The following is a 16,133-nucleotide window of genomic DNA, read 5'->3' as shown; positions in this document are numbered from 1 at the left end:
TAAATGCTCGCGCTCTCCACCCCCGGAGCTCGCGCTTGCCTTAAAAAGTGCATAAACAAAGTTTACACAGCTAATATAACCCTCAAAATGGATCTTTACAAAGTGTTCAGATTATGTGAGTATTGTAATTATTTGGATGTTTACATTTGATTCTGAATGAGTTTGAGGCTGTGCTCCGTGGCTAAAGCTAACATTACACACTGTTGGAGTGATTTATAAAGAATGAAGTTGTGTTTATGAATTATACAGACTGCAAGTGTTTAAAAATGAAAATAGTGATGGCTTTTGTCTCCGTGAATACAGTAAGAAAAGATGGTAACTTTATCCACATTTAACAGTGTGTTAGCAAAACTTGCTAACAAAACATTTAGAAAGACAATTTACAAATATCACTAAAAATATCATGATATCATGGATCATGTCAGTTATTATTGCTCCATCTGCCATTTTTCACTATTGTCGTTGCTTGCTTACCTAGTCTGATGATTCAGCTGTGCACAGATCCAGACGTTAACACTGGCTGCCCTTGTCTAATGCCTCGATCATGGGCTGGCATATGCAAATATTGGGGGCGTACATATTAATGATCCCAACTGTTACGTAACAGTTGGTGTTATGTTGAGATTCACCTGTTCTTTGGATGTCTTTTAAAGAAATTATATTTACATAAGAAGAGGAAACAATGGAGTTTGAAACTCAGTGTATGTCATTTCCATGTACTGAACTCTTGTTCCCTTTCGATACTTCACTCGTACTGCGTATGGGGAAAGGTCTCCTTTTTCCCCGTTACTGAAGCCTTTTTCAATAACGCAGTGTAACTGCATCGTCATTGGTTCACTCATAGACAAGTTGTTGAACCAATGACGCCGCGGCATAGCTGCGCAACCTATGGCGACAGAGCGCGCGAATATTCCCGCCGAAATGGGCGGGGTTTAGGGCTATATAAGCGGCCGTTTCGCCATAGGATTTCAGTTCTCTCTCCTTCAGCGACGACTTCACATCGCTCCTCGCTGATCTCTGGCTGAAGCCTTCGCCGCCTGGAAGAAGCTCGCCTGGAAAGAAGCTCTCGCCGCCGTCGAAGAGGCTCCCGCAGCGGACTGCTGAGCTCGCCGAGGAAGAAGCGTCGCCTCGAGCGCTGTCTCGAGCCACCCGCTTCCTGCTTCCGGCCGCCTGCCAGCCCGTCTCCTGCCGCCATCCGGCGCGCCTAAAAGAGCGATTTTCCTGCGGTTTATTGCCACTCTGAAAGAGCTTTCCAACAGCGGTTTTCACTGCTCTAGCGGCCCTCGCCGCTCTAAAAGAGCCCCTCAAACGCCGTTTTCACGGCGGCGGCGTTGTTACAAATGCCGCCCCACTCGTGTGGCACATGCAGAGCCCCTCTGCATGATGACGACGGTCACGGTGAGTACGTCGGCTGCCTGGGCAGACCCCATGCAGAGGCCGCGCTCACCGGGACCTCGTGTTCTCACTGTGAGAACATGAGTCTCGCCTCTCTGTGCTCACGGATCGCCTTCTTCAGTGATGGCGATCTCGCCGCTCGCACCCTCCCGTCATCTTTCTCCCGCGAGCCGGCTAGGAAGAGACGGCGGGGCAGAGCAGCCCAGCGCACGGAGTTGGATGACGTCATGCCGGCTTCCCCGCGTGCCTCACCCTCTCCCCCGAGAGAGCAGTCCTCCGTTCTGTTCTCCCGCCCTGAGCTGCGTCCCTCGGCAGATGCGAGCGACCGCATCTCTTTTGGCGGTTCTGAGGGACGAGCCGCTTGATGACGTCATGTCTCCCGCGGCCTCTGAATCCGAAGGTTGGGCCGGTGATTCTGACCTCGCCCACCCTCCCTCGCTGGAGCCCATTGACTGCAAGCCGGGTATGGATGCCGAGCTCTTCCGCATCCTTTCGAAAGCATTAGAGGTTTTGGACCTTGAATGGGCTCCGCCAGAGGAGCCATCACGGAGCAGTCTCGATGAGTGGTTCCTGCCGGGTTCCCACCAGGCCCCTCATCAACGCGCCGCGCCGTTTTTCCCAGAGGTTCACAACGAGCTGACGAAGTCGTGGCGCGCCCCGTATTCTGCCCGCCTATATACTACGAATTATTCAGCTCTCACCTCTGTGGATGGCTCTGAAGAGAAGGGTTACGAGCATCTACCGCCCCTGGACGAAGCGGTGGCGGCTCACCTCTGTGCCCCCACGGCTGTGGGTTGGAACACTAAGAGGGCCCTTCCATCCAAGCCCTGCGGGACCACTTCTGCCCTGGCTGGCAGAGCTTATACGTCCGCGGGCCAGGCTGCCTCAGCGCTGCACGCCATGGCTATTCTCCAGGTGTTTCAAGCGAAGCTCCTCCGTTCTCTGGATGAGTCCGGCGTCGATGCACCTGCCTTCTGTGACCTTCGCAGCGCCACTGACTTAGCCCTGCGTGCCACAAAAGCCACAGCTCAGGCTATTGGACGATCCATGGCCAGCCTGGTCGTGCTTGAGCGCCATTTGTGGCTCAACCTGACCGAGATTAAGGAGATGGACAAGACGGCCTTTTTGGATGCCCCGGTCTCTCCTTCTGGTCTCTTCGGGCCAGCAGTAGAGGGCTTTACAGATCGTTTTACTGCAGCACAAGAGTCGTCTCAGGCTATGCGACACTTCCTGCCTAAACGCCCTAGCTCCACGTCTGCTTCCAGCCGCCCCAAGTCTGCACCGGCTCAGCAGAACAAACCTGCCCCCTCTACCTCTCAGGCAGCACCACCCAAGGAACAGCGCCATCGTAAGCGCTCCTCCTTCCCGAGGCAACGTCAGGGACCCCGGCCTAAGATTACGCTGGACCCGACGCCTCCTAAGCCCTCCTGATATTTCAGGAAGGAAGAGGATGGGGCAAAGTCTCGCCACAGCCGGACCACCCCAAAAGCTCTTTCGTACGCGGCGCTTTCCCCACTGAGACAGATGGGAATCCGGGTTCTCAATTACCTCGACGACTGGCTCATCCTAGCCCAGTCACGAGCTGAGCTGGAGCATCACAGATCCGTGTTACTCAGCCACTTGGAGTGCCTGGGTCTCAGGGTCAACTTTGCCAAGAGCTCACTGCTCCCCAGCCAGCGTATAACGTTCCTGGGTGCAGTTTTCAACTCAGTCCGTATGACGGCTGTAGTATCTCCAGAGCGCGCTCTGGCCATTCAGCAGCTCGCGGCATCGGTCAGGAACAGAGCCTATTTCCCTCTGAAGTTTTTCCAGAGGATGCTAGGGCTGATGGCTTCCGCCTCCCCGGTTCTGCAGCTCGGCCTTCTTCGGATGCGGCCTCTGCAGTACTGGTTGAAGTTCCGGGTCCCTCCTCACGCCTGGCGGCACGGCCGCCTGCGTCTCAGGGTCAATCATGCCTGTTTGGCAGCTCTGAAACCCTGGATGAACCCTGTATGGTTCAGCCAAGGAGTACCCCTAAAGGCGGTGTCCAGAAGGACGGTGCTCTCAACGGATGCGTCCAACACAGGTTGGGGCGCTCTTTGCGAGGGCAGACCGGCCTTCGGCTCGTGGTCTCACGAGGAATGCCATCTGCACATCAACTGCCTCGAGATGTTGGCAGTGATACGAGCCCTTCATGCGTTCCAGGCACACCTGACAGGGCGCCACGTCTTAGTCCAGTCGGACAGCATGACAGCGGTGTCATACATAAATCACCAGGGCGGTCTTTCGTCCAGCCGCTTATGCGCTCTGGCGAAGCGTCTTCTGGAATGGGCATCACCGAGGTTTCAGTCGCTCAGGGCGACTCACATACCCGGGAGAACAAACTTGGGAGCAGACATGCTATCTCGGAGCAATGTCCCCTCAGACGAGTGGATGCTCCACCCCCAGACAGTTCTCATGATCTGGGAGTTCTTCAGAAAGGCAGAGGTGGACCTCTTCGCTTCAGAAGGCAACTCTCACTGCCCAATTTATTTCTCGAAGGAGGAGGATGCGCTGGCCCATGTCTGGCCCAGCACCCTCCTTTACGCTTTTACCCCGATCGCTCTGATCCCACAGGTCATCAGACGAATCAGGGAAGACGAGCACAGAGTCCTCCTGGTGGCCCCGCTCTGGAGGAGCCAAGTTTGGTCCTCAGAGCTGTTCAGGCTTTCCACAAAAGCTCCGTGGCTGATCCCCCTGAGACGGGCCCTCCTCTCTCAGGCGAACTGGACGATTTGGCATCCCCAGCCAGAACTCTGGGCTCTGCACCTCTGGTCCCTCGACGGGAGCCTGCCAACCTCCCCGGGGACGTGCTGAATACCATTTCTCAGGCGAGAGCTCCGTCCACAAGACGCCTCTACGCCCAGAAATGGTCGGTCTTTGTTGACTGGTGTTCTACACGCAACATAGACCCAGTGGAGTGTGATGTATCCCCGATACTGTCTTTTCTTCAGGAGCGTTTGAATCTGGGTCGCACCCCTTCAACGCTTAAAGTTTACGTAGCAGCCATTTCAGCGTTTCACGCTCCTATCACTGGCCAGTCAGTGGGACGAAACAACCTCGTGGTGCGTTTCTTGAGAGGTTCTAGGGGATTAAATCCTCCTCGTCCTCTCACTGTTCCCACCTGGGACCTCTCTTTGGTCCTCAGAGCTCTTAAAGGGCCTCCCTTTGAGCCACTGCGTTCAGCTGACCTCAGGCCCCTGACGCTGAAAACCGCTCTGCTGCTTGCATTAGCATCAGTTAAGCGAGTTAGTGACTTGCAGGCCCTCTCCATGAGCCCTGCATGCCTTGAGTTCGGGCCCAACGACTCCAAAGTCGTTTTGAAACCTAGGCATGGGAGTTAACTCCCTTTGTGTAGTGTAACGAGGGTTCGACGGCTCCGGCCTTCTCACTTGTCCTCTGGTTCCCTCACGGTGCCCAAGACAAGTCCAGTCGTTCCCTGCCGTGGCACGGCGCGGTTGAATTCGTTCCCCATACGCAGTACGAGTGAAGTATCGAAAGGGAACGTACTCCGTTACTAACGTAACCTTGGTTCCCTGAGATACGGAACGAGTACTGCGTTACATGCCGAGCCACGAGGCTGCGGCTTTAGTGTCGTCGCTTCAGTCGAATGACCTGAAATCCTATGGTGAAACGCCCGCTTATATAGCCCTAAACCCCGCCCATTTCAGCGGGAATATTCGCGCGCTCTGTCGCCATAGGTCGCGCAGCTATGCCGTCATTGGTTCAACAACTTGTCTATGAGTGAACCAATGACGATGCAGTTACACTGCGTTATTGAAAAAGGCTTCAGTAACGGGGAAAAAGGAGACCTTTCCCCATACGCAGTACTCGTTCCGTATCTCAGGGAACCGAGGTTACGTTAGTAACCGAGTACGTTATTCAACTATGCCAATATAAATTCAATTTTTAATTCTAGGGCACCTTTAAAATATGCCGGTTTTCCACACCAGTAATATTTTTTTCTAAGGCACATTTATAAAAGCCACTAAATGCCCTAATTGAATTAAGGCATAATCCTGGCTTAATCTAAGACCTGTCTGTAAAATCTGGCCTAAATGTAACGAGGAACATTTCAAATGAATTGAAATTCAAATAAATTCAACTGTACTTTTTATTGAGAAAAGCAAAGTTTGTCAAGACAAGATCTGAATGTGAAATTCAATGTTTTCTAAAGAACATGTTTTTGAAATAAGTCTCTTATGCATTTATTTGATCAAAAATACAGTAAAACTATAATTGTTAAATATTATTACAATTTAAAATAACTTCTTATAAATATACTTTTTAATATTTATATTTTAAAAAGCAGTTATCAATAGCCATTACTCCAGTCTTCAGTGTCACATGATCATGCATTATTTAAATGCAGCCTGAGACTTTAGAGGCCCCTGACAGCCTGAGGCACTGGCCCCATCCATAAACCAGCATTGCTTTCTCTCCTTTGTCTCCTGTAGCATTCTGAACCATTTCCGAATTAAATGTCAATGTTCTGCTGACACACAGACAAGGTAAGAGACAAGGACAAAGCCAGAAATGGGTTTTTTCCTTTCTAAAGGGTCTTTTCTAAAAGGGTCTTTTCCTTTTCCTTTCCCCTCACTACTATGGAGAAGAACGGACAGATGTCTTACACCCTCACACGTGGATATACTGCAGATTCCCCAATAAGACCAAAAACTCTCTGCTGCTCCTTTATGGAATATTACATGAGAGCTTTGAAGTTTGTGAGTGTGAATCACACAGGGGATGAAATGAAACAGTGAGTGGGTGCTGTGCTGGAAACGAGGTATCTTACATCAGTCTCTTCTACCTACACCACACACACACACATACACAGTCTACCCCCCCCACTGTAGTGTCTTTGTGTCTGCGATGACTCATATGTCTCTGTGCAGCTGTGTATATGAAATATAAAAAAGAAAGAGAGACTGTGTGTAAGAAAAAGAGAATGACTGACAGGGTAAAAACACCTTCATGGTCTTGAGGTGGCAAACGCAGCAGTAAAACTGGCTAATTATTAAGCAGCAGGTGCAAATGATCATCATATCCATAGTGGGCGTTTGAGGAAATCTGTTTGCAGCCTGCTTCAGCTGAGTAAATCACAGCTACACCGCCAGAATATTCAGCACAAAACCCTAGACAAGATTTATCCACAAATGTTTGATTTGTTCCGTTCATGCTGTCAGAAAAAAGGTACAGTGCTGTCACTGGGGTGGTACCCTAAGGTACAAAGGTAAAAAGGTATTAATATGTACTGTGGCGACCAGGGCGGGCGAGAGCCGTGAGGGAACGGCGCGAGGCCGGTGGCGCGAGTGTTAATGAGCTTCACCTGGGAGGCGCACCGGCCTTGAGTCCCTCACGGAGGAGCTCCGGGAGCATAAAAGGAGGAGCGACTACCGTGGAGGACGAGAGAGGACCAGGCCTGGACTTTATTTTATGTTTTATTATGTTTGTGTGGCCGGCAGACGTCCGCGAGGGTCTGCCGGCATTACTTTCGTTTTGTTTGTTTATTTTATATTAAAGTTTTGTTGAATGTTCGCCGGTTCCCGCCTCCTTCTTCCCACATCTACTAACCTTGTTACATTGGTGCCGAAACCCGGGAGGAAGGAGGGACATGCTGTCGGAGAGCCCTCGCTGCTGAGGGGGATCGCGGTGCTGCGGAGTTCGGGCAGCGCGGGAGTGAAGACCGCGAGAGGCTGCCCGAAGCGGTGGTACTGGAGCCTTGTGAAAGGTGGGACGGAGAGCTCGAGGCCGTGCCCCTGGGACGAGGTGGGGTGGCTGCCGTCCAAGAGGGAGCGGAGGAGTCGCCGCCGTTCGCCGTGGGCCGGAGCCTGCTGCCGTCCGCCATAAAGGGGAGGAGCAGGGAACGGGGGACTCGCTGCCGGCTGCCCTCAGTCGGAGGAGCCATCGCCGGCCGCCAGGAGGCGGTCGAGGATCGGGCCGTCCACCGAGCGTCCAGTGCCACCGCATGGCACCGCGAAGAAGAGCCTCTCGGCAGGCTGAGGACCAAGCGGCAGTGTGTCGGGGAACCGGACCAAGAATTTTTTTTTCTTTTTCCTCTCTCCCCTCTCTCGTCCTGTCGCTCCCCTTGCTTCCGTCTCCTTTCTCTCGTCTCGTCTGTCCTTACCCCCAGGTGCTGCGGCCGCCGAGACAGGCCCCGGGGGGGAGTAGAGCGCAGTCTCGGGAGTACCCCCCGGCCTGCGAGGGGCGATGGGGGTATGTGGCGACCAGGGCGGGCGAGAGCTGTGAGGGAACGGCGCGAGGCCGGTGGCGCGAGTGTTAATGAGCTTCACCTGGGAGGCGCACCGGCCTTGAGTCCCTCACGGAGGAGCTCCGGGAGCATAAAAGGAGGAGCGACTACCGTGGAGGACGAGAGAGGACCAGGCCTGGACTTTATTTTATGTTTTATTATGTTTGTGTGGCCGGCAGACGTCCGCGAGGGTCTGCCGGCATTACTTTCGTTTTGTTTGTTTATTTTATATTAAAGTTTTGTTGAATGTTCGCCGGTTCCCGCCTCCTTCTTCCAACATCTACTAACCTTGTTACATGTACCTTTAAGGTACAAATATGCACCATTTAGGGGTAAGTAAGATGTACCTTTTTACCTTTGGACCTTAGGGTACCGCCCCAGTGACAGCACTGTACCTTTTTTTCTGACAGTGATATATCTCTATCATAAATCCTTTCAAACATCATACAGACAGAGAATTCATATTGCTCAGAGGTGTCTAGCTCAAAAGCGTTCTCAATTAGGTATAAGCATCAATTCTGAAATGAAAATGGAAACCAATGAGGCAATTGTTTGCATACAGAAACAGTTATAAAATGAATGTGGATAGCATTTTCCAGATAATGTGATCTTGTAAATTTTGATGAAAAAATTTTTGGATTGCAGACTTTGGCATCTTGAAAAATCAGATCTCGCTTTGGTCTCCATTCAGTCTCATTACTGTCTAGCAGAATCTTTTGATTTTCTTTTATTATTTGTGACCTTCCAAATAATAACCAGTTTTCTTATTTCTTTCTGACTTACCTGCCACGGTGCTAATGACAGATCCCAGGAGGGCATGGATGGCCAGAACAGGTGAAAAGAGGAAAACAGCACCCAGGATAAGCAGAGATGGGCCTAGAGTCCCACATGCAAAGATTTGCCCTACGCCCAGTACCACCCCCTGCAGGAGCTGATGGGAACAGCAAAACATACCTTCAGATGAGGCCTGTTCTACATTACCTTACTGATGTCTCCTTTGAGAGTACAAAGACTATTTATATTCACAAAACCTATTATTTTAGACATTTAAAGTTTGGGGTCGTAAAGATTTTTAAATGTTTTTTTTAAAAGAAGTCTCTTATAAAGAACTGGCTGCCTGGCGCAGTTAACAACCTGAAGCTTAAAATGCTCAAAACATTGAAGATGATTGTGGACTTCAGGAGAAACACCCCAACATCATGGACAGCACTGTAATAACATCTCACAGGACCTGAAGTGGGAGTTCCGCATAGACTCCATTGTCAAAAATGCCTGTACTTCCTTCGCCAGCTGAGGAAGTTCAACCTGCCACAGAAGCTGCTGATACAGTTCTACTCTGCAGTCACTGAATCCATCCTCTGCACTTCTATAACTGTCTGGTTCAGCTCAGCTATACCAAATCAGACCTTAAAGCAGTGATCTCAAACTCAATTCCTGGAGTGCCACAGCTCTGCACAGTTTTGCTCCAACCCTAATCAAACACGCCTGATCCCTCTAATCAAGGTCTTCAGGATTACTAGAAACATCCAAGCAGGTGTGAATTGGAGCTAAACTGTGCAGAGCTGTGGCCTTAGAAGATTACAGCGGATAGTCTGGACTGCTGAGCGAATCACTTGTACAACCCTCCCCATTCTCCAAGAGCTGTACTTATCCAGAGTGAGTAAAAGGGCTGGCAAAATCATTCTGGACCCCTTACACTTCCTCTTCGTACTTTTGCTGTCTGGTTGGCTCTACAAAGCACTGAACACCAGAACGGCCAGGCATAGGAACAGCTTCTTCCATCAGGCAATCCATCTCATGAACAGTTAATGCCCCCACTTGGCAATAAACATGTGCAATACACAACACTATTTATAAAAATATTTATTTAACACACCATATTTCTTATTTACATTTCCTTGCATTTGTACACAACATACCTCTGCGTATATATATATATATATATATATATATATATATATATTCCATTTTACCTATGCATACATATACTTATTGTTTAATTTTTATTTCCTATTTACTTATTCTATTTTTATTTCTTTTTATTATCTGTGTCTTGTCACTCTCATTCTGTTTGCGCTGCAGAAGTTTCTGTCACCAAAACAAATTCCAATAAAGCTCTTTCTGATTCTAATATGCTCACCAAGGCTTCATTTATTTATTCAAAGATATAGTAAAAACTATAATATCGTGAAATATTATTACAAATTTTAAAATGTCATTTATTCCTGTGATATCAGCCATTACTTCAGTGTCACATGATCCTTTAAAAATCATTCTAATTTGCTGAATTGCTGCTCAAGAAACATTTGCTTCTTAATGTGTTTATGGAAACCATGATATATTTTTTTCAGGATTCTTTGATGAATAGAAAATTCAGAGCATTTCAGAGAAGAGCATTTATTTGAAATATAATTTTTTGTAGCATTATAAATGTTACTTTTGATCAATTTAATGCCTCCTTCATTAATAACAGTATTTATTTCTTTAAAAATAATCTTACTGACCCCAAGCTTTTGAATGGTAGTGTATATTTTATACAATATAACTTTCCTTATCTTAAAGACCCTATAAAATATTTTTCTTTCAATATGGTATTTCCTATTAAAAAACAAAACAAAACTGAGGACATCTATTTTTATACACTCTAAAAAATGCTGGGGTTTTAACCCAGCGGTTGGGTTAAATGTTTGCCCAACCTGCTGGGTAGTTTTATTTAAACCAACTATTGTTTAAAAATTGCTATATGGCTAGCTTAAAATGAACCCAAAATAGTTGGGAAATTAAAAACCAGATGCAATTAGAGACAACAATAATAGACAAAAGGGGAATGTTTATTAATAAGCTTTAATATTTTATTAATATAAATTTAATAGTTTAATAGTTTATTAATGTTAATTTCCAACATACTTTGGGTTAATTTTAATTAAGCAATACAGTCATTTTTAAACAATAGTTGAGTTAAATAAAACTACCCAGCAGGTTGGGCAAACATTTAACCCTACCGTTGGGTTAAAACAACCCAATTGCTGGGTTTGTCCATTTTCAACCCAACTTGGGTTGTTTTTAACCCAGCATTTTTTAGAGTGTAGCCATTATCTTAATTATCTTAAATGTGTATCCCTGTCAAAAGATTGTTTTGTCAACTTTTGTAAGTTAAAAAAGAATCTGAATATTTTATCTCCCATATTATTCCTGTCATAATATTGCGCATGAGTCATTTGCAGACTCTGGCTGAAAATAATATAAGCTAATTTTAAAAGCCTATTTTAATGGGCTTTTAACTCTTTTCCACATTCAATATTTATGAAAGTCAGAGATAAAAAAGAGATACAAAATAAATATAAAAATTATTCTCCATTATTTCTTTCAGCCCCATGCACCTGTCATTAGTGAATCAAGCTGTCTCCATGGAGATTTGATAAAAGCATATAAAAGCTATAAACAGTCCATAATAGTCAGTTGCTATAGTGTGCCAGAGAGAGCGGATGCAACCTAATGCCATGCAACAGACCAGAGTAATGCAATAAATACGATCATCATCATCATGACATAAAACATCTAAACACACACACACACATATAGGAGAGATGCAAAATGTTAGGATGATGAAGATAGATGGAGGAAGGAGGTTTAAAATGTTAGTTCACCCAAAAATGAAAATTCTGTCATTAATTACTCGCAATCATGTCATCCCAAACCTGTAAGACTTTCGTTCATCTTTGGAACACAAATTAAGATCTTTTTGATAAAATCTGTGAGCTTTCTGTCCCTCCACTGACAGCTATGCAACTACCACTTTGATGCTTCAAAAAGTTGATAAAGAGACTGTAAAATGACTGTAAAAAAATGTAGCCCAATTTTAGCCCAAATTTTCTGAAGACTTGATCGGTTTACAGATTTAACTTAATTTATTCACATATAAACATTCATCAACTTGTTTGCTTTACGCATACAAGAGGTTTGTTCTCGTGCGTCAGGTTTGGTTGAGCTTATGTTTATGTTCACTGATAAATGTTTATATGTGAATAAAAGCCTAAATTCAATCTGTTCATCATGTAAAGCAATCAAGTCTCTTCATAAAATTTGCACTAAATCATTCAGTTCATATGGATTAGTTTTATCTCTTTATGAACTTCTTGTAGCGTCAAAGTGGTAGTTGCATGGCTGATTATGGAGGGACAGAAAACTCTCAGATTTTATCAAAAAGATCTTCATTTGTGTTCTGAGGGTGAACGAAAGTCTTAGGGGTGTGGAACGACATGAGGGTGAGTAATTAATGACAGATTTTTCATTTTTGGGTGAATTAACCCTTTAAGAGGCAAAACAGGAAAACGTTTAATAAAAAAGACAGAGCTACAGGGAATGATAGGTAGAATACAATAAAACCTAATCAATAAGATATTTTAGAAGCATGAATGGCAAATAATTTGCTTTTGCCTTTTCACATCACGCTGTCCTATGTTCTCTGTCATCTTCATCATTTTATGCTTCCATTCTGTTTCATTCTCTCACCTGTGGAACATGGAGTTGGGTGTGGTTGGTGCTCTCTGGTGCCCCTGGTGGCTGGGCAGAATAGTTTGGGAAATAGGGGTTAGAAGTGCCAGTACAGGCCAAATACAGCACAATGACTGTGTTAAAAGGAAAGACGCTAACTGGCAAATCCCAGCGTTCCAGAACTGGAGCCAAACTACTGAAAATAAAAGTTCTAAGAGAGGAGAGAAAAAGGGTTGTTTGCGTTACATCAGCTACTTTTTGTGAATGTGACAGAAAAAGACAGAACAATCTATTTGGTATCAATTAATTTGCTCTTACGTTGTAGCTCCACCAAGACACACAGGCAGCAAAAGCAACCAGTACCAATCTCCAGCAGAGCTGAAGACGCCCATCAGCAGAGCCACTAGCATTCCATTAAAACCATGAAGGCCACTGGAAACCTCCTCCCTGCAGACATACACACAGGTTAGGATCACATGTGAGATTGGAATCAGCATATGCTTCTGTGCTTAGATAAAATGTGCTAGGAGCATTATTAGATGCAGCATGTTTGTTTTCTGTGTGCATGACAAAGTGATGCCTGATTCCTGCACAAATGACTCTTATAAGCCAGCTCTATTTAGTGACTCAATAACATACTGTACAGTACAGTGACCTGTGAAGTCCGATTCCCACCGGAATGACTCTTATGAGCCAGTTCTACCAGAAAGACTCGGGAGGCAAGATAACGTAACACTGATATTTATTACAAAACAGCAAGCAGAATATATAAGGTTAATGATCTTTGGCGTAGGCCCCGTCCATAGCTCACGTCCTGAGGGTTGAAGACTTTGCATTTCCTGCCTGAAGCTGAAGGCAGGGGCGTAGCCAACCCCGGGGGGGGTGTGGACAGGGACCTTCCTGGTGGTGGTGGGGAGGATGGAGGTGAAAGTTTGCGTCAGCATCTGCGAACTCAGAAGTGTAAGTACCAATCTTTTATACGCCAAGTGTTAGATAATGATTGGTTAGATCTGATTTAATAAGTGACGTAACATTTGAGTCTTCCTGGCAGAACTTGCGCTAGAGCTTCATTTCTTTTTAGTTGATCAACAACAAACTGTGCGTTCAATGAAATCCCATTCCTGCACAATTTACTCTTGAGAGCCATTTTTTTTAGTTTATCAGTAACAAACAGCGTGGCCATTTAAAGTCCGATTTAAGAACGCATGACTCTTATTTTAGGATTAGGTGTGGGGTTAGGATTAGGCAATCAGGTATCAACTTCAACAAAGTGGGAAATAATTTGGCAAGGAGTCGAAATTCAGCACAACACCTGTTGTATTTAGTGAATCATGTGACATACAGTATACAGAGAGCGGGAGAGCATTCTGATTCCTGAGCGAATATCTCTTATGGCTGATTCTGTTTAGTTGAAGGATTAGTCCAGTTTTAAATAAACTCATCCAAGATGTCCATGTCTTTCTTTCTTCAGTCGAAAAGAAATTAAAGTTTTTGATGAAAACATTCCAGGATTATTCTCCTTATAGTGGACTTCAATGGGCACCAAACAGTGGAAGGTCAAAATTAGTTTCACTGCAGTTTCAAATTGTTCAAAACTATCCCAGATGAGAAATAAGGGTCTTATCTAGTGAAACCATCGCTCATTTTCTGAAAAAAATTTATTCTATTAGAATTCCAGCAGTGTAGACACTGCTAAGCATATTACTGCCCTCCACAGGTCAAAGTTTGAACTAATTTTTATATGCAATATGCTAGTTCAATAGTATATAACAATTAGTTCAAACTTTGGCCTGTGGAGGGCAGTATTACGCTTAGCAGCATCTACACTGCTGAAATTCTAATAGAGGAGAAGAAGAAGAGAGCTAGTTCAAGATGAGCATTTAAGGTTAAAACTTATATAATTTTAATTTTTTTTCAGAAAATGAGCGATGGTTTCACTAGATAAGACCCGTATTTCTCATCTGGGATCGTGTTGAACAATTTGAAGCTGCAGTGAAACTAATTATGACCTTCAACTGTTTGGTGCCCATTGAAGTCCACTATAAGGAGAAAAATCCTGGAATGTTTTCATCAAAAACTTTAATTTCTTTTCGACTGAAGAAAGAAAGACATGGACATCTTGGATGACATGGGGGTGAGTAAATTATCAGGAAAAGTTTATTTAAAAGTGGACCAATCCTTTAACCAGTAACAAACATTGCGAACAGTGAAGTCCGATTCCCGCACAAATATAAGCCAGTTTGTTTTAGCGAATTAATAACATCAAAAGTGTGTGTGAAGACAGACTTCAAGAATTGTAATTCTTTTGTTATACCTATTTGTAAAAATTAGTTGACAACAGAATGTTGTCAAAACATCACTCATCTAGACTGCAGCTGTAAAAGCAGTTTGCTCCTCTGAGGTTTGTTTTTGTAGGTGTGAATCTGTTTATTCTTGTAATTGCTTGTGCTTTTATGCTTTCTGTTGTGCATAATATATATAACAAAATATATTTTTTAATTTGTTTTAGTTTTTTTTGCTATAAGCATATCCTTTGTGTTTTGTTCATGCTTGGCTGCCCGAGTATGCATGTATTTGTGCATATTTTGGTCTATGCGTATGCTTTTGTGCATGTGTGTGTGTGTAATTCCTCACCAGTCCTGTCCCAGGATTATAGCTGTGAGGGTGGAGGCCAAAAGGCCGAGCATCCCCAGCAGAGCCTGCCAGGGGCTCTCCAGCAGTAATGCAGCTATAATCAGAGCTCCACTCAGGGGGTTGTTTAGCAGAATCACCCGTGAGATCCCACGTAAACACCACTCAGAGAACTGCAGCAGGAAGAATTTATCTGGGAGAGAGAATGTAGGAAAAGACGGAAAGAAAAGGAGAGAGATACAATACGTAGAGTTGAAAAAAAACATTCTGTCATCATAGATTGATACTCATGTTGTTTCATACCTATGTTATATTTTATTTTTTATGTGGAATATAAAAGATGTTTAGCAGAATATCTGTCAATTTCAATATGTAGAAGATATTGCTGCTCTCTTCACAAAGAATGTGGATGCGCCACAAAAAAAGCACCACAAAAGCATCTTTAAAGCCTCATAAAAGTAGACAATTCATGCAGTATATTCCACATCTTCTGATGATATATAATAGCTTCATGTGAAATGTTTGTCTGAAATTTTGTTATTCACTGAAAATTGGTCTTACTTGACAGCTGTGGTCCCCATTCACTTTCATACTTTCATTGGTTAGATCCTTTTTTATTCCACAGAAGAATGAAAGTCATAACCATTTCAAAAGACATGTGTAAAATGACTTGAATGAATGCATGAATTTTTTTTTTTTTTTTTGAGTGAGCTATTATTTAATATATCTATGCATGAAAAACCCTCTGATTCATGAAAACTTTCTTGAGGGAGAAGAAGGTATAATATATGTTTTCTTGAAAAATTAATAGTCCGTTCTAATACAAAATCCTCATTTTACATTTAAAAGTACTGGTAATTATATTAGTATGAGATGAATGTTGTGTACTGTAGGATGGAGGTCTCTTACCCTTCATGTGAGTGTGTAATTGTTTCATTTCTCCAGTGCAGTAGAGCACGGCACTGATGACACGCTGTTTTAGTCCTCCAGGCTGCTGTGGTGTGTTTTTTTCCAAAATCCACATGTTGCCAGTTGAATCCATGCAGCCACTAGGGAATTTCAGACTGAACTCTCTGTCTAATCGCACTTCCACTACCTTACTTCCACTGTCCTCGCCCCTTTTTCTCACCCTCTCCCCAATCTTTTTCTTCTAGACATTGTGGATTCTGTTCTCTCATTTACTTCTTCTGGTCTCCCTTGACATGTAAAGGTTAATATTATATCTTTTTTAACTCATGTAGTGTAACACATTTGCCCTGGCTGGGCAAAGTTCATCTGTAGCATCTTTTGTCTTCCTCAATCATTCACATTTCTGTTACCCTTGTGTTTTCCTTATCAGCATTTG

General features: G+C 44.6%; 1 protein-coding gene across 1 annotated transcript in view; it reads right to left on the bottom strand.

Moving 5' to 3' along the window:
• si:dkey-183c6.7 (urea transporter 2) overlaps positions 1-15,812 on the bottom strand; it is a 38,652-nt gene extending 22,840 nt beyond the window's left edge. Inside the window, exons 1-5 of the mRNA XM_067401885.1 lie at positions 15,698-15,812; positions 14,792-14,981; positions 12,476-12,604; positions 12,176-12,368; positions 8,447-8,594 (exon numbers count right to left, since the gene is read on the bottom strand). Of these exons, the coding sequence (XP_067257986.1) occupies positions 8,447-8,594; positions 12,176-12,368; positions 12,476-12,604; positions 14,792-14,981; positions 15,698-15,812 (775 nt within the window). The remainder of the gene's footprint in view (positions 1-8,446; positions 8,595-12,175; positions 12,369-12,475; positions 12,605-14,791; positions 14,982-15,697) is intronic.
• Between the last annotated feature and the right edge of the window lie 321 nt (positions 15,813-16,133).

The sequence above is a fragment of the Chanodichthys erythropterus genome, chromosome 11 (genome assembly GCF_024489055.1).
Source record: "Chanodichthys erythropterus isolate Z2021 chromosome 11, ASM2448905v1, whole genome shotgun sequence".
Classification (NCBI taxonomy): Eukaryota; Metazoa; Chordata; class Actinopteri; order Cypriniformes; family Xenocyprididae; genus Chanodichthys; species Chanodichthys erythropterus.
This window is presented reverse-complemented; position numbering and strand designations above follow the sequence as displayed.